General features: G+C 44.1%; 1 protein-coding gene across 8 annotated transcripts in view; it reads right to left on the reverse strand.

Moving 5' to 3' along the window:
* CSGALNACT1 (chondroitin sulfate N-acetylgalactosaminyltransferase 1) overlaps positions 1-18609 on the reverse strand; it is a 367289-nt gene that overhangs the window by 51496 nt on the left and 297184 nt on the right. For all 8 annotated transcript variants that reach the window (XM_033226897.1, XM_033226942.1, XM_033226923.1 and 5 more), the window contains one exon: positions 1222-1438. In XM_033226897.1, coding sequence (XP_033082788.1) covers positions 1222-1438 — 217 coding nt within the window. The remainder of the gene's footprint in view (positions 1-1221; positions 1439-18609) is intronic.

The raw sequence follows: 18609 nt of genomic DNA on the forward strand, positions 1-18609 counted from the left end.
TAGCTGTAAGTGGGTTACCCTTTAAATTAAAATAGAGTATGCTCATGAACCAGAATTTTGAAAGGTATCAACCACACCCTTATACTGAACATTATGCCTTTTAATAATGTAAATTTACGAAAATTAAAAATCAAGGCTGGGTATGGTGGCTCGTGCCTGTAATCCCAGCATTATGAGAGGCCAAGGTGGGTGGATCACTTGAGATCAGGAGTTCAAGACCAGCCTGGCCAAAATGGCGAAACTCCGTCTCTACTAAAAGTGCAAAAATTAGCTGGGCATGGTAATGGGCACCTGTAATCCCAGCTACTTGGGAAGCTGAGGCAGGAGAATGGCCTGAACCTGGGAAATGGAGGTTGAAGTGAGCAGAGTTCGTGCCACTGCACTCCAGCCTGGGTGAGAGTAAGACTCTGTCTCAAAAAAGAAATAAAAAATCAGCTTGATCTTTCAAGATTTATAATTAGACAGTAGGATTCTCTATGTTTAAAACAAGCTGGTGAAATAACTTAGCTGGTTATCCTCAGCCAATATGTGCATCTGAGCCATCACAGCTTCTAAGATCCAGCACCGCACAATCAAGGGCTTAAAGGCACACATGTAAAACCTTCATCAGCGTGCCTGAAAAATGAAACCCCACTTACTTTCATTGAGTAGCTACAAAAACGTGGGCTTGAAATCTTCTTGGTATAATTCTACATTTAAGTCTAAGATGATGCAGGTGAGAATAAAAGATTGATTTGGATCCAATGCATTGCAGCCACCATTAGAACAGGACAGCAGGTGAAGGTAGCCTAAAGCCGATCAAGAACACCTTCCAGCGCTCACCCACTGTGAACGTGGGCTCTGCCACTGCCACCTCCTCTCTGGTCCTCAAGCCTCAAGGTTGCTCACTTGCCTGTGAGTCTTCATTCCTGCTATCCCCAAACCCGAGCCCATCCGCAAGTCAGAATGAACATAACAGGCATTCGGTCATTTTTGTAGATCCTGGTGAAAACCCAGCCCTTCCTGCTTTTCCCTTCTGAAGGTAAATATGCTCGTAGGGCAGTTTTCGAATTGCTCTAGGGAAAGGCAAATACAAATGATAAACTTTATGTGGGGAAAACAGAGCTGAACAAGAGAAAGGAGGCCTTGTACGCGGCAGGGGAAATGAAGATGACGGGAAGTGATACCAGTGCTCTAACACACACCATGCGGAGGGAGATAAACACGTACAAACCAACCAACCTGAAATTCTGCATGAACTGCCGGAACTTGTCCACCCTTTTTGCTAGAGGCACGATAACATTGATAAGCGTGTTGGCCATGTTGAGCTTTTCTTTTTTTACTTTCATGATGGGGCCGAATGGTCGAAACAAGACGAGCCGTTTGAATTCGTGTTTGTGGTCCCCTTTGAAGGTGAGCTCGTACAACGTCCCTTTGTCCCTTTCTGTCCGGTAGATCCCTGGTAAGAGAAAAACAAGGAAAGACCGTTCTAAAAATTAACCTTGGCTGCTGAGTGTTTTTTAACCGAGATCTAGCGCAGAATGCCTTTTAAAAGTGTTTAAGATGAAATCTCTCCAACAATTATTTGAAAATTCAAAATGCTCCCAATTAAAAAATACCAAAAGAAGTCAAAATACCATGAACTTAAAAATCACAGTTATGAAGATTGCATAAAAACATGGGGAAAAGCTTGAAATGCTGGATACAAACTATTCGTAGGATACGGAGGCATTTGTAAAAGAATTTTTAGGAAATATGCCAAAATAAGACTGACTACGATACAGAGCGGGATTATTTGTTTTTTCTTTTCTTCTAGTATCCAAATTTTCTACAATACGATTTCAAGAATATTAAAATAATTATATTTAATTTTTAAAATGAGCATTAAGATTATCTCTTAGAAATTAAGCCTTTTCAGCCTGGGCACAGTGGCTAATGCCTGTAATCCCAGTACTTTGAAAGGCTGAGGTAGGCCTATCACCTGAGGTCAGGAGTCTGAGAACAGCCTGGTAAATATGGTGAAACCTCATCTCTACTAAAAATATAAAAGTTAGTAGAGTGTCATGTTGCATGTCTGTAATCCTGGCTACTCAGGAGTCTGAGGCAGAAGAATTGCTTGAACTCAGGAGGCAGAGGTTGGAGTGAGCCAAGATTATACCACTTCACTCCAGCATGGGCAATAGAGCGAGACTCCATCTCAAAAAAAAAAAAAAAAAAAAAAAGGAAAGACATTATGTCCATTTCAGACGAACTGACCATAGTGAACTCTCTGGTACACCTGGGAGTAGCTCAGGGCTGGTCACATGGGTTGTGGGGCCCTCTGGAAGCTTCTAGAAGCATTAAAATAGACAACACATAAAATATTCAATACAGTGGTATCAATACATCATATTTAGTTTCACATCTTCCTTCCTATCTCTCAGCAGCATGGCTCAGGGAATCAGAGCACCTACTATGAAGCCAAACTGCCTCGGTTCAAATCCTGGCCCCAGAGGTTTGCTTTGAAAAATTACTTCACGATCCTGTACGTCATTTTCCCCACAGGTTACTGTGAGGAGTTCATGTTTTCAAATGTGAAAGAGGTTAGAACAGTACATGGCATGCAACAAACCCTCAATAAATGTTAGCTATCCTCACGACTCCCCTTTCTCTGAGAAGGTAGAGAATCAGGAGAGAAGTCTGTGAACCTTTCAGACTGTGTCCCATCCCATGTCACTGTTGCTGAAACTCCACAGAGTGTCGCTTGTCAGGTGGTAGATATGAACCAGCATCTCAGCTCCCCTCTCAGAACAAGCCTCCCTAGGGTCTAGGTGACAGAACTTCCCAATCTAAGGATCAAATGATTTCCCTGATGCCTCAAGATCCATTTCCTTCTAATATCTCTGGTATTAAGAGTATTTTCTCTACAGTCAGGAAACAAACACACACACACACACACACACCACACACACACACCCATATGCACACATAACAAAGGTAAAATTCAACAAATCAGAGAAGCTTTTGAGTTATACAGTAGTCCCCTTTTTCTAGTTTCACTTTCTGCCATTTCAGTTACCTGAAGTACAATATATTTTGAGAGTGAGAGAGAATCAGGGAGAGACACACACAGAGAGAGAAAGAGACCATGTTTACATACTTTTTATTACCATATATTGTTATAATTATTCTCTTTTGTTATTGGTTACTGTTGTTAATCTCTTTCCGGGGGCGTAATTTATAAATTAAACATTATCCTAGGTATGTACGTACGGGGAAAAACAGACTATAGCTACGGTCCAGGACTCTCTGTGCTTCTGGGCATCCAATGGGGGTCTTGGTCTGTATCCCCCAGGATGAAGGGGAACGTAGGTACCCTGGATTCTATTCACGTCTCCTTAATCGCCACAGTAAACTGAGAATGCACCTACCAGTCACTGGCTACAGAAATAAATCTCCAGGGAGAAACCTGACAAGCGACACTGTGTGGAGTTTCACTTCCAGTGACACGGCAATGGAATACAGTTTGAAAGGTACATAAATAGATTTCTCTCCTGCCTAGAGTCAGTTATAGCTTCTCAAGGTCTCTCACAAACCACTCCTTTTTTCTTCCTCACTCTACCTCTTCTCTTTTGTGGGAACTACATGTCTTCCTCGCAAATGTTGCCAAGTTCTCTTCTCTGTTCTTTGCCTTCTAGGAGCTTTTCATCCTACAGCACTGGTTTTACAGCCTCTTTGATTGTGCTCAAAGACTGGATTTCTTTTTTTTTTTTTTTTTTTTTTTTTTTTTTTTTAAAGACTGGATTTCTTTGAGGTGCCACAGAGAGGAGTGTGGTCCTGTGAGTTTTCAAGGTACTCTTGCGTCTCCCTGCTGTCCTCACAGCCCCACCTGAACACCCAAACGCACAGTTCCCCAGCAGTGAACACAGCTATTTAAAGGCCCAGACACAGAGAAATTACAAGGACTAAGTTCCCTTTGGAAGCCTTCACCAATGCGTTGAGTAAAACGGTATTCTGCTTGACTGCCCTCAAAGTCTGGGAAGCCGAGAGTTTTGCTGAGCTCATGATGGAAAAGATTTCAAAGACCCAGAGGGGAAAGCCATGGAAGAAAAGAAGGTTCATTTCTTAGGAAGCTCAAAGGACTTATTTGAAAACGTTAAGTGTTTTCCTTCAAAGTCTGTTCATTCTTTCAGGGATGTAGTACTCACTGAGGCAACAGGCTCTTTTCCCATCTCTGATGTTGTCTGGGATCACAAGGTGAACCAGCTCCCAGGGCCCAAATGAGGTGGGGCTGAGTCTGAAAGCAGCCACTTTCACCATGGAGGGCTTATCCACACAGCAGCCACATTCAGCATGGAGGGCGTATCCACACAGCACCCACATTCACCATGGAGGGCGTATCCACACAGCACCCACATTCACCATGGAGGGCGTATCCACAAAGCAGCCACATTCAGCATGGAGGGCGTATCCACAAAGCAGCCACATTCACCATGGAGGGCGTATCCACAAAGCAGCCACATTCACCATGGAGGGCGTATCCACACAGCAGCCACATTCACCATGGAGGGCGTATCCACAAAGCAGCCACATTCACCAAGGAGGGCGTATCCACACAGCACCCACATTCACCATGGAGGGCGTATCCACACAGCAGCCACATTCACCATGGAGGGCGTATCCACACAGCACCCACATTCACCATGGAGGGCGTATCCACACAGCACCCACATTCACCATGGAGGGCGTATTCACAAAGCAGCCACATTCACCATGGAGGGCGTATCTATCTGCACAGCACCCACATTCCCTACGGAGGGCGTATCCACACAGCAGCGACATTCACCATGGAGGGCGTATCCGCACAGCAGCCACATTCACTACGGAGGGCGTATCCAAACAGCAGTCACATTCACCATGGAGGGCATATCCACACAGCAGCCACATTCACCACGGAGGGCGTATCCACACAGCAGCCACATTCACCACGGTGGGCGTATCCGCACAGCAGCCACATTCACCACGGAGGGCGTATCCGCACAGCAGCCACATTCACCACAGAGGGCGTATCTGCAAAGCAGCCACATTCACCATGGAGGGCGTATCCGCACAGCAGCCACATTCACCATGGAGGGCGTATCCACACAGCAGCCACATTCACCAAGACGACGTATCTGCACAGCAGCCACATTTGTCACAGGCGGCGTATCTGCACAGCATCCACATTCACCACAGAGGGCCTATCTGCCCAGGAGCCATATTCGCCACAGAGGCCATATGTGCACAGCTGAAACAGGCCTCCCGGTGTGGGTGGCTGCGTCTCGTCGAGTTTCTGTTATTTGTGTCAGCAGCGTAACTTCTCCACACAGTCATAAACACAGAAAATGCAGCTGACGGTTTAACATACAAATAAAAATGTATGCAGGCTGAGGAATGATTTTTTTTCCCCTAGTAAAGTCATTTTCTCAGAGGCAGGCTAAGAATCATTAACTTTTAAAAACCTAAATCCACAGAGTTGAAAATACAGATAGCAATATACCTAAACCTGTCTCAAGAGATGGACATCTATTTATGAAGAACCTAGAGAATGCAGTAATTCTTATTTATAACAACTCCTACGAATAGAGAATGCCAGCTGCCTTGGTGGTGCCTGCATCATCAGCCGCGGGTGACAGAGATCCCCAGCCATGGTCACTGGTTCCAGGTATGGCACACTGCCCATCAGGAAGGTCACAGCACCCAGGCTCACCCCACACACCGTAATTTATGCTGCTTTCTATCTTCCACATACCATGCCTTGCAGCAGTCATTACATCCATTTTTTAGCTAGGTTCTCTATACTCTGGTAATTATTTTAATTATATCTTATCAATCTGATTTGGGATCCCTTAATTTCATCTATTTTCTTTTTTTTTTCAACTTTTCTTTTAGGTTCAGAAGGAACATGTGTAGGTTACCCAAGTAAACTGCAAGTTGCAGGGGTCTAGTGTACAGATAATTTTGTCACCCAGGTAAACAGCATAGTACCCGATAGGTGGTTTTCCAATCCTCGCCCTCCTCCCACTCTCCACCCTGAAGTAGGCCCCAGTGTCTACTGTTCCCTTCATAGTGCCCATGTGTACTCAATGTTTACATCCCACTTATAAGTGAGAACATGTGTTATTTGGTTTCCAGTTTCTGCATTCACTTAGGATAATGGCCTCCAGCTGCATTCCTATTACTCCAGAGGACACGATTTCATTCTTTTTTTATGACTGTGTAGTATTCCACAGTATATACGTATCACATTTTCTTTATCCAGTCCACAGCTGATGGGCATCTAGGTTGATTATATGGCTTCGCTATTGTGAACGGTATAATTCCATCTATTTTAAATACATTATTTAAAACTCTCTTGCAACCTAAGTCCACCAAAAACCATACCCAGCCATCCACCCACCATGCCCACAGGCACACATTCCCATCCCTGCACAGAGGGAGCAGCATTCAGTTGGTCTTCTTTTTTTTTTTTTTTTTTTTTTGAGACGGAGTCTTGCTCTGTCGCCCATGCTGGATTGCTGTGGCCGGATCTCAGCTCACTGCAAGCTCCGCCTCCCGGGTTCCCGCCATTCTCCTGCCTCAGCCTCCCGAGTAGCTGGGACTACAGGCGCCCGCCACCTCGCCCAGCTATTTTTTTGTATTTTTAGTAGAGACGGGGTTTCACCGTGTTAGCCAGGATGGTCTCGATCTCTTGACCTCGTGATCCGCCCGTCTCGGCCTCCCAAAGTGCTGGGATTACAGGCTTGAGCCACCGCGCCTGGCCAGTTGGTCTTCTTTAAACATGAAGGACAACACCTGAAAAATTCCTTTTGCCTCCTGGAACTCTTTATTGGTGGAAACACAAAAGAATGGAGAGAACTTGGTGCAGGGGTTGGGGGGAGAAGGCTAACTATTCCAAGGCAGGAATGGTTTTTCAGTCAGTAAGCTGACACATGCAAATGGCAAGCACAAAGCAAAGTAGCCCCACAAACACCTTCCTTGTCATCTTGTGTAGAACAGCATCTTTCATGCACTATGCAAATTAAAGATCAAAATCAGGACTCTGGAGCTAGCTTAAGTCTTTGTTTAAACACCCTACCTGGCACCTCCATGTCCTTCCTCCCTTCCATAAATGCTAAGCTTTCTTTGAGTTTGGTGTAATTAATCCTTGTGCAAGCATCCTGATGCCGGTCTTTTCCTACTCAATGGGCCAGGATCTAAGACCCCCAACTAGGTGGGGATGTCTCCAGGTCTGTAAGACAGACATCTGTAGTCTATTCATGCAAATGTCTATTCCTTCAGCAGGCCAGGAGCTAACCAGTGCAGACACCTCTCTGTACCCTGTCTTCAACTGAGGACCTTCACAAGGGACAAGAAAGGCATCACTCCTGACTCTCACATTCCCCACCCCCACTGACATGCATGTACACAGGTTGTGACAGATGTCACACTACTGAGCCTATGCAGAATTTCTCTTCAAACTTCCTGCCTGCAAAACATTACATTCATTCTCAAGAGTCCCCTTCACCCACATTCACTCTCAGTCTCCACATTCATCCCTGCCTTCCCTACCTTCCTACATGGAGCCTTGGTCTCCCAGTTGGAGACCAAGCATCCGCCAACCCATATCCTGGCCTCTGGGGCCTAGCTGGTCCCACATGTATATGCTTTGGCCCTTATGTGTCCACAGCACCACTCGAACCCCAGTCTCCCGAGCTCAAAGTTCTCGCCAGCATCCCATACCACAGAATAAAGTACCAACACCACAGCCCGGCCGTCAAGACGCTCCATACTCAGGCCCCCACCTACTGTACCAGTTGTATGTCTTGTTCCTGCCTTTTGTAAAATCTGGGCACCAATCAAGCTGGTTTATATTGAGCACATGAAACTACTGATTCCAGGGGTCCCCAAGCCCTGGAATGGTACCAGTCCGTGGCCTGTTCGGAACTGTGCTTCACAGAAGGGGAGCAGCAGGTAAGTAGGCATGACTGCCCGAGCTCTGCCTTCTGTCAGAATTACATTCTCACCACCCTACGTTGAACTGCACATGCAAAGGATGTAGGGTGTGTGCTCCTTATGAGAATTGAAATAATGCCTGATGATCTGAGGTGGAACAATTTCATCCCAAAACCACTACCTTCCCCTTGTTGTGGAACTGTCTTGCACGAAACTGGTCCCTGGTACCAAAAAGGTTAGGGACCACCGACAACTTTCTCCAGTTGGAGAAACTTGAATCCTGTGCACTATTGGTGGGAAGCAACATGGTGTGGCCACTGTGGAACACAGTTTGGCACTCCCTCAAAAAGTTAAATATAGAAATACCATATGATTCAGCAATTCCATATATATCTAGGTCTATATCCCAAAGAATTAAAAACAGGGGTCCTAAAAGATACTTAGGCACTCACGATCAGAGCACCATTATTCACAAAAGCCAAAAGATAAAAACAACTCACACCCCCATCAACAGATAAATGGATAAATAAAATGTGGTCCATCCATACAATGGAGTACCAGCTGCCTTAAAAAGGATATACACTCGCATACATGCTGCAACATGGACGAATGTTGCAGACATAATGCTAAGTGAAACGAGCCAGGCACAAAAGGACAGATACTGTAAGATCCCACTCATAGGAGGTGCTTAGAGTAGTAAAGTTCAGAGACAGCACAGAATAGAGGTTGCCAGGGGCTGAGGAAGCAGGGATTGGGGATTTAGGGTCTAATGGGTACAGGGTTTCTGTCTGAGAAGATAAAAGTACTCTGAAGATGGATGGTGGTAATGGATGCGCAACAATGTGAATGTACTTAATGCCACTGAACTGTCCACTAAAAATGGTTTAAATGATGAATGTTAAATGTACTGACCACCATAACTGCTGTCCTCTGAAAAAGTCTACCAGTTTCTCACAGACACAGCCCGTGCACAAGTCTATGCGTCCACCTTCTCCTTTTAAATCTGATCCTTCTGCTCTGGGTAGATTCCCAGGACATTCTCAATGCAAAGCCATCTCTCTTCTTCAGGCACTTCTGTCTTAGAGCTTTAAACTCTCTTCCTAAACTATTGTTTTGGCACCTGACCACATGAAAACACCTTGGGCATCCGCCTGTCCAGGCTTACCATTTCCCAGATGAGCAAAATGAGACTCAGAGAAGATGTGATTTGCTTGTGTTAGCCTAACTGGTTAATGAAGGCCTGGAATAAACCCCCACTGAACGATTTACTCCCTGGAGTCACTTTTCATATGCAAAAAAAAATAACTCAGCACATAGAAAAGAATCCAGATCATGAAAAGAGCATCCAAGAAGTCAGAATAAACAAGGTAAAGTCTGTAGCAAAACTCACTGTACCCAGAGACAACCCTCACACCTACCCTTACAGACTTCCTTTAACCTTACCATAGAATTCTGACAGTTGGTAAGTAACAGCTACTTGAAGTTCCAATCTCCAACACATTGAAAAGGGTAAATTTTGAAAGGAGGGATTTTTAATGGAAAAAATATATATATTCAAAAAGAAAACAAAGAATATTTGGGAAAACAAAATCTGTAACAGGTAGAAGTGCTGAGAATGGTAAATAGTGTCAAGCAACATCCTGACAGAAGGGAGAGGGCAAAATACTACTTTCTTTTAATTATCAATATCTGAAATCATTTAATGTACTTCATCTTTGCCAAAAGGTTGAGAAGCGATGATGATTTAATATAAAGAAAAAACTTCACCCATGTAAATCGCCTTTGAAGACATCCCTGTAATAGCACAGATGTGTTTACACTTTTGTACCGTAACACATATTCTGCTTACTCTATTCAAAAAAGGAACAGGTAAATGCTTAAGATTTTACTCTGAAACAGTAATTTTTTTTTTTTTTTTTACTATTTTGTTGTCTCACTTTCCTAGAAAATTCTGCTCAGATGGCATATTGCATTCCCCGACCACATGAGATAAATGAGACACTATTACAGTGCCATCACCTGCCAGCTCTGTTTTTACAGGTAAAGTAGTAAACTTGTGACATTTGTGGAAGAGATGTCCTAAGACTGCTATAAATCCTCATATGCTCAGATGCTAGAAAGCAAATCACTCACCCCATGAAATGCAATAAAAATTATCGACTCGGAAGCTGTCTTCATCTGTGGGGCAACAGAAACGTCCCTACTTTCCCCTGCATCACAGTTCACCTATGTTCAGTGACTCTGGACTTGTCCTCACTGGTTTTATTTCTATTTCAACTGCCACTGAAAGTTTCTTTCACTTGATAAGAAATAGATGCAGTGACTGGTGGACTTGCTGAAAAAAATGTGTACATCACCTTTTCTTGTTCCTCTAAACTGCATTTTTGCGTATTTGTTCATGTCATAGATGCAGGCAGACAAATCCACTATCTGGTTCCTAATCCATCAGAAATGTCTAAGAACTCACTCACTTAGAGCGCCTTCTTATTTCATCATTGGTACTGGCAGTTGACTTTTTTTTTTTTTTTTTTTTTGAGACAGTCTCACTCCACTCCTGGAGCGAGGCACCACTCCTGACTCAGGCTGGAGTGCAGTGGCGCAGTCTCGGCTCACTGCAAGCTCCGACTCTCAGGTTCACGCCATTCTCCTGCCTCAGCCTCCTGAGTAGCTGGGACTACAGGCACCCAACACCATGCCCAGCTAATTTTTTGTATTTTTTTAGTAGAGCTATGGTTTCACCGTGTTCGCCAGGGTGATCTCAACCTCCTGAACTCGTGAACCACCTGCCTCGCCCTCCCAAAGTGCTGGGATTACAGGCGTGGGCCACCTCGCGTGGCTGGTACTAGCAGTTGACTTTCTTTACAGAGCCCTTCTTCCCTTGCAGAGAACTGCAATGTATTTCTCACCTCAGGAAGGCCACCAGGTATTCGATAATGAGTAGAAAATGAAGGCAGGTTAGGATTTCAGCACTGAAGTGGGTTGGGCTCCTCGGCAGGTGGCCTGCCAGCCTCACGGAATTCAAATGCAAATGACATGGTTAGTTTTATTTTTATTAATTTTTTCTTATGGCTAATATTAAGGATGGATTGTATTCTATATTAGAGTTATAAACATGGTCCAGGCAGGGTGGCTCTTGCCTGCAATTAGAACTTTGGGAGGCCGAGGCAGGTGGATCACTTGAGCCCAGGAGTTCGAGACCAGCCTGGGCAACATGGTGAAATCTCGTCTCCACAAAAAATACTAAAAATTGGCCAGGTGTGGTGGTATGCCCCTGTAGTCCCAGATACTCGGGAGGCTGAGTTAGGAGGATCACTTAAACCCAGGAGTTGGAGGCTGCAGTGAGCTGCCATCGTGCTGCTGCACTCAAGCCTCAGCAACAGAGTGAAACTCTGTCTCATAAAATAAAAATAAAAAAGATGAACATGATAAAATCACTGTGCTTTCAGGATTCACATTCTAGAGAGAAAGACAGGTAAACAAAACAGGCATCAGGATGATAAGTGCTTAACAGAGTCTGCCCATGGGGTAAGGGAAAAAAAAGGAGGGTGTCTCCACCTGCTGGAGGGTCTAGACAGTTTGATAGCAGATGTTTTTACCAGAACCGAAGACTGAGCAAGTGTTGGCCAAGACAGCAACATCAGAGAGGGCCTTCTAAGGAAAGATAATCATGGAAGCAAAGATAACAAAAACCAGCTTGTTATGTTTGGCCACCTTGAGGATATTCGGCAAGGCTGGAGTGCAACAGGCAGACATGAATGGAAGGTGGGAGAATGCTGGAAAGGCTGAAGTTGACCGGGATGAGGGGTCACATTATGTGGATTCCCTAAGTCTCCTTCACAGGTGCAACCAGTCCTAGAGCAAAGGGGAGCCGGGTCAGTGTTTTAGCATAGGAGAGATGAGATCTTTTAGGACTTTCACCTTAGAGCAGTGTGGGGCACGGGTGGATGATGACAGTGAACGAGATCAGAGAACAACGAGGAAAGAACCACGAAGGTTTAGCAGGAAATGACAAGAGCCTGAACTAAGATGGTGGCAGTGGAGGTGGAAAAGAGCTTGAGAATGTCACTAGAAAATGTCATGGCAGGTGAGGGAGAGGGAGAAAAGGAGGCTGACTCGAGTTACAGGTGAGACAGGGATTATGAGCTAAGCTGTGGATGTGCCGATTTGAAGAGGTATATGAGTAGGATTGAAGCTTGGCAGGTAAGCCTTTTGTAGACATACAGATTTAGACATCCCCGCTATGTAAGTTGAAGCTGTGGATGTGGGTCAGGTCAGCCAGGAAGAGTCTGTAGATTAAGAAGAACAAGCTCAGGATGCGGGCCCAGGACATGCCAAACCTTCAGGTGCACAGTGCATGGACCTGCAAGGGTCACTGAAAAGTCCCAATGACAGAAGTACTCAGACAGAAGACAGCAGCATCAGGGACCAGTCCGGGAAACACAACAAGAACTTGTGTCTAGAAAAAAGTGTAAAAATTAGCAGGGCATGGTACTGTGCACCTGTAGTCCAGCTACTTAGGTGGCACAGACATGAGGATCCCTTGAGCCCAGGAGACTGAGGCTGCAGTAAGCTATATGTGCACCACTGCACTGCAGCCTGGGTGACAGAGCACTACCCTGCCTCAAAAAAAAAAAAAAAAAAAAAAAAAGATAGCCCACTGGATGGGGCAAGGAGGAGACCATCCACAGGTAGTCTTATCAATAACAGTTTCAGGGGTGTAAGACACCCTAGGATAGATTTGAAAAATGATAAGGGATGAAGGGGCAGCAGTGAGTTGAGTGTTTTTTCTTAATTTCCTAGAAAATGTCAAGTTTATGCCCACCTCAGAACCTCTGCCCTTTCTTTCTCCTCTGCCTGGGACACTTTCCCAGGTCTGGCATGGCTAGATCCTTCCTACCATGTAGGTCTCTGCCCTGAAGCCACCCCCTCAATGAAGCTTTACCTAGTCTCAGTCTCTGAAGGCCCCACCATCCCACAGACACTCTCTGTTACCCTGTTCTGGATTTTTCATCGCACATTACCTGAATGTGTTTATTGCTTACCTTCGCGTTACTGTTCCTGCCACGGAAAGGTACCCTCTGTGAAACCAGAACTTGGTGTCTGCAACCCTAATGAATATCTGCTGCACAGAAGAAGAAAGAGAGGGAGGGAAGAAGAAAGGGAAGGTGCTTGGCTAAAAAGGGAATAAATGCAATAGGGTAGAAATCAGAGGAATTACTGAGTTGACAGAGTGTTTTAAAAAAATATATTGGAAAGAGCAACATACTACCTACATATGCTGATAAGAAAGAACAAATAGAAATGGGTAATACGGATGCAGGGATGGAGTGAGAAGGTGAGAGGTAGATGAGATCTACAACCCGGCAAAGTACTTGGTATCAGACAAGGACGGGTTACCTAGTTCCCCAAATGGGGATGGAGCAGAAGGCTAGGGATACATATAGGGAAAACTTGGGGCAAGGAATCACAGGAGCTCATGGCACTAAGTTGGTGAAACAGAATGAGGGAATTAAAAGGAGAATAATGGGTTTATGAGGAGTGCTGGAGGCGGGGATGGGGCAGTGGAGCATGGAGATGAGTAAGGATATGGAAAACAATGCAGAGGTGAGTGCAGCGGGGCGAGAGAGCATGAATTTGCACTGACATCAGCACGCGCTTTCAGTGACTTCTCTCCAGCAGCGTGAGCAACACAGGAAACAAGACGGGGACTCACTGAGCGGTGACTGGCCTCTGCGTGACAGGTGTGAGGGCAAGGAAGGCAGGCACTGGGAAGCAAGTGGCGGAAGTGTTACAGGTAGCTAGGTATGAGCAGCGCAGGAGAGGGCTCTCCCCTAGAAATGTAAAGGGATGTTTCGACAATTATCTCATTGCCTCTCTAAAAACGAAAATTAGGCAGCGCCACGGAGAGGACACTTCCTGATGTTACACACCTGTTAACAGCAAAATGCTAACTGAATGCAGGCCCTAAGGAGAAGCAAAGTCCTGGGAACATGTGTTAAAGAGACAAAAATGCGCTGGTCGCGGTGGCTCACGCCTGTAATCCCAACACTTGCGGAGGCCGAGGCGGGCGGATCACCTGAGGTCAGCAGTACCAGACCAGCCTGGCCAACATGGTGAAACCCTGTTTCTACTAAAAATACAAAAACTAGCTGGGCGTGGTGGTGGACGCCTATAATCCCAGTTACTTGGGAGGCTGAGGCACGAGAGTCACTTGAACCTTGGAGGCAGAGGTTGCAGTGAGCCAAGACTGGCCCACTGCACTCCAGCCTGAGCAAGAGAGCGAGACTCTGTCTCAAAACAAAACAAAACAAAACAAAAGGAGAGACAGAGGAGAGAGAGGGAAAGAAAAAAAAAAGGTGACGTATGATCTTCTCCAGGCATACTCCACCGAAAAAGGGAAGAGAGCCTCCAACGGGCATGCGTATAACTCACTGAACACTCTGCGCATGCTCAATGCCAAAGGGTAAGGCGAACACCGCGCATGCGGAAAGCCTACCCTAAAGGGAGAATCATGGGGAAGAGGCGAGCCTACAAAGTCCCAGGATCAAGTTTAAAGCTCTCCCTGCCTCTTTTTTTTTTTTTTTTTTTTCATTCCTGTCTTCTTTTGCTCTCTTTTCTCTCTTGGACCCTCAGGTACTCACTTGGGTCTCTTTCAAGTGAATTTTCCTTTTGTTCCTGTTCTAAAGCCTTTTAAAATAAACTTCCATTCCTGTTCTAAAACTTGCCTCAGTCTCTTTTTCTGCTTTATGCCCCTCAGTCGAATTCTTTTGTCTGAGGCGGTAAAGACTGAAGTTGCTGTGGACCTGTAGGGGTTCGCCACTGGTAACTCGGGGTAACTGGGATCTCTTCCACTGGTAACAGAGGGGTTACATTATGGGGTCCATATGAGGAGCAGAGAAGCTTAAGGAAAAGTACAGTATAAGGACAGGAAAGAGTGAAAGCTTAGATGCACTGAGAGTAAACAACAACAAGGCTAAAGTGAGAAAACTCAACAGAAGAGATGGGGAAGAAACAGATTCTGAGGATGTTTAAGTCTAACCTGCTCCAGGTGATCAACAACCCCAGAATGCAGCTATCCTGGAAATCAGGCCTCTGCACTTTTCTCCCTCAGTGCTGTCTCTGAAGTTGGCTGGACTCAGACAACAGGCTGCTCGAAAAAACACAGATTTCTTTGTCACCTTCACTTCCTATTGTTGAATAACTGTTGGTTTCTAATGAAGAAATGGCAGATCCATCTCTTCCCATCAACTTACTTTAAGATATCAACGGTTAGAAATTACACTTGCAGGATGCCTACTTGGACTCAATGGAGTTTAAGAGGCCAGTCGGCAAGGGTAGAGGTGAAGATAGTAGGGAGCTCTACAAAAATTCCAGAACAAACAACATGCAAGGAGGGGAAGTCACAGCTGCCATTGTTAGGGCAAGTTTCCAAACAGCTGTAGGACTTCCTCTGCAAACACAGTGGAATGTATATCCAGGATGTTGTGGGAAAGCAGAAAACTTAAGATATACGCAGAAGCAATGAGCAGGAACTAAAAGGTCAAAGATCAAGGAATGTGTGACCAAGCTATTGTCTTTGGCCAACCATTGACCTCACCCATGTACAACTTACCACCAAAGTAGAGGATGTACAGCCTAATTGAAATTTCCATAACCCTGACTCACGTCCGTTTTCCAAACCCCGTTCACAAATATTATCTTGATTTTGAAGTATCTTTCAAAGAAGTAAGCCATTTACTCATTTTGAAAAAGTTAAATAAGTAACCTATTCAAGGTTGCAAGTGATCTACTCCCAGACCAAAGGGCATACGAGTAAAAATCTGAGAGCAATGTCAAAGTAAAGCTCTTTCAAGGTGTATCAATTCGGCCATCAAAAGGATGTTTTAACTCTTCTTTCTTTTCTGTTCTTCCTTTCTTTTTGAGACTGACTTGAGAATAGAAAAACATAAAGATGCTTCAAAAAGCTTATCAACTTTCCAAAGCATATCAGAAAACTCTTAAAACTCATCTTTGAAGAGTAAGATAATATTAATTCATTGATATCAATTTCTTTATATTTAAAATATGGAATAATACTTCTTCATAGGGTTATTTTGAAGATTAAAAAATATGTAAAACATTCATGCCTGGTACATAGGAAGTACTCGATGTTAGCAATAACAATAACAATTATTCTTACTATTATTATCATGTCATTCCACTTTCTTCCATTAATCATTTAATGTATTACTGCTCTCAAACAGGTCAGGACTGCAGAGCAAGTACGTCACTTGCTCTACCGGCATTAAATATGCTTGAAAGCAGAAAGCAATTGCTAGTTTTTTCAAGTCACCACTGTGGACCCAGAGATGTGAAGATTTTTGATATTCTGGTAAAAAGCCTCAGGATATACAAATTAGCATATGTAATATTCGGGTCAAGGTAATGTTTTAGCAAGATTACTCTAGAATTTTTTTGATATTGCTTGAAAAACCCATTTCTAATGCATAACATCAACTGAAAATTTCAAATGATTAACTGAAAGGCCTTTGTCACTTACCATGACCTTTCATCTCCCCTCCCAATCATCTGTTCCAGTTGTAAAACCCTGCCTTATATAACACCTACATCACTATCTGCAGTCACTAACATGATTATCACAGGGTCCTTCCCAGACACACGCAGTCTCCTGGCTCTTCCAGACAGGCTTCTGTGGTTGACCAACACCCACGGTACAGACTGCCAGCCTAACCCTGGCTTCACCACTGACTTTCTACCACCTTAAATAAGGTATTTAATGACTCAGGGTTCCTACTTCCTCATCTTAAAAATTGGATCACAGTGTCTGTTCAAAGCCTCACCATCAATTGCTCTGTACTTCAAGAAAAGTCATAAGTACTGTCTCTTAAAAGCATTAGTTTTGTTGGAATGACTCACCTAATGAATTAGTGGTGGAAATTCATTTTAGCTTTACAAATAGGCTACAAAGTTTAATCCACTGGATATTTGGGAAAAATATATATGTATTTCTGTGGAACTTCTAAATGACAGAGAAACCACAGTAAGCTGAATATCAAGAAAAGAATTATAAGCCTAGAAAATAGGTCACAATATTCTACTATAATAGAATGAATTGACCTGTATTCATCTATGCCAGTACAAACTGGTAAGCTTGAGAAAATATAGGTTTTTGGACACCAGACCTATTAACTTGAGGTCTGAAGACTAGCTTTTGGAAACCATTCATTTATCTCAAACTGGTACATTGTAACTCTTTAGTAAATCTTAGTAAAAAAGAACTAGCCATTACAATAAATAATAACAATGGTCCCAATCGATGGAACTTCTGATGAGAGATAAAATGTGACCAATGACCACTAAACGGGTGCTATAACAAAGCCTGGATTGTTGTCTCTGTGGGTTCCATGGAATTCTTCAAAAGGCAAAGAAACCAACACTCCCATCAATCTAGGAAAACAAGTGATGTGAAAAGCACATTTGTAGACCCAATTCTTCCTCTACCCTTTGAATATCTACTTTCCAATAGAAAGAAAGTTTGAAACTATAACCAAAACTTTGGCAGTATTTTTTAAATTTACTTATTTATTTATATTTGGACTTGTATAGAACAGGCAGTGTTTTAAGTGGAATCTGAATAACCTATCATTTCTTGCAATCATTGTAGGGTCTTAAGGGCAATGACTAAAGCCCAGATGATAATGAACGGAGAGATATGCTTCTGTTGACCCATCAATCCAATAATTTATTCACTCAAAGATCCATCAATAAGCACCTTCCAGCTGGGCATGGTGGCTCACACCTATAATCCCAACACTTTGGGAGGCCTGAGGCAGGCGGATCACCTGAGGTTGGGAGTCCAAGACCAACCTAATCAACATGGCGAAACCCCGTGTCTACTAAAAGTACAAAATTAGCCAGGTGTGGTGAGGTGCACCTGTAATCCCAGCTACTGGGGAGGCTGAGGCAGGAGAATCGCTTGAACCTGGGAGGTGGAGGCTGCAGTGAGCTGAGATCACGCCACTGCACTCCAGCCTGGGCAACAAGAGCAAAACTCTGTCTCAAAAAAAAAAAGCACCTTCCATTTTTGGTAACAGAGTAGAGTATACAAAGATGAATAAAAACATAGACCTTGCCTTGGAAGGTTCTCAAATTTGCAGCAGAGAAACAGAAATGAACAGCTATAACACCATGTTCAGGGCCGGTGGGGGGCATTGTGAGAAACCCCTAACTCTGCTGGGGAGATTTTGGGAAGGGCACTCAGACAGGGGAGTCTCAGAGTGAAGTTAAGGAGGAGGACCTGCAGAGCAGGGACACTTAACAGGGGTTGGATGAGGAGGATTCTCCAGGCCACTTGGCCAGAGTGCACAAGAGCTTGGAGGAAGAATATGTCACAATCAGAAAATTGCAGAAGCCCAGCAAGTCTGGGAGAGAGACCAGGTAGAGAATGCAGTAAGACCTAAAGCTGAAGGGCTGAGAAGACAGCCTGTGAGTCACATAAGGAGGCCTAACCATTTGCAACCACATGGGTTTGGGGGTTTGTTTGGATCTTGGTTTGGTGGTTTGCTTTTATATTCAGCAATCCCTACAGCTAAAACACAACTTATAACAATCTGAATCTTAAGCTGTACAAAAATATGTTCCAACCACCATAAAGTTTTGAAGAAAAGCCCCCAGAGA

The sequence above is a fragment of the Trachypithecus francoisi genome, unplaced genomic scaffold (assembly GCF_009764315.1).
Source record: "Trachypithecus francoisi isolate TF-2019V2 unplaced genomic scaffold, Tfra_2.0 Contig01440, whole genome shotgun sequence".
NCBI lineage: Eukaryota > Metazoa > Chordata > Mammalia > Primates > Cercopithecidae > Trachypithecus > Trachypithecus francoisi.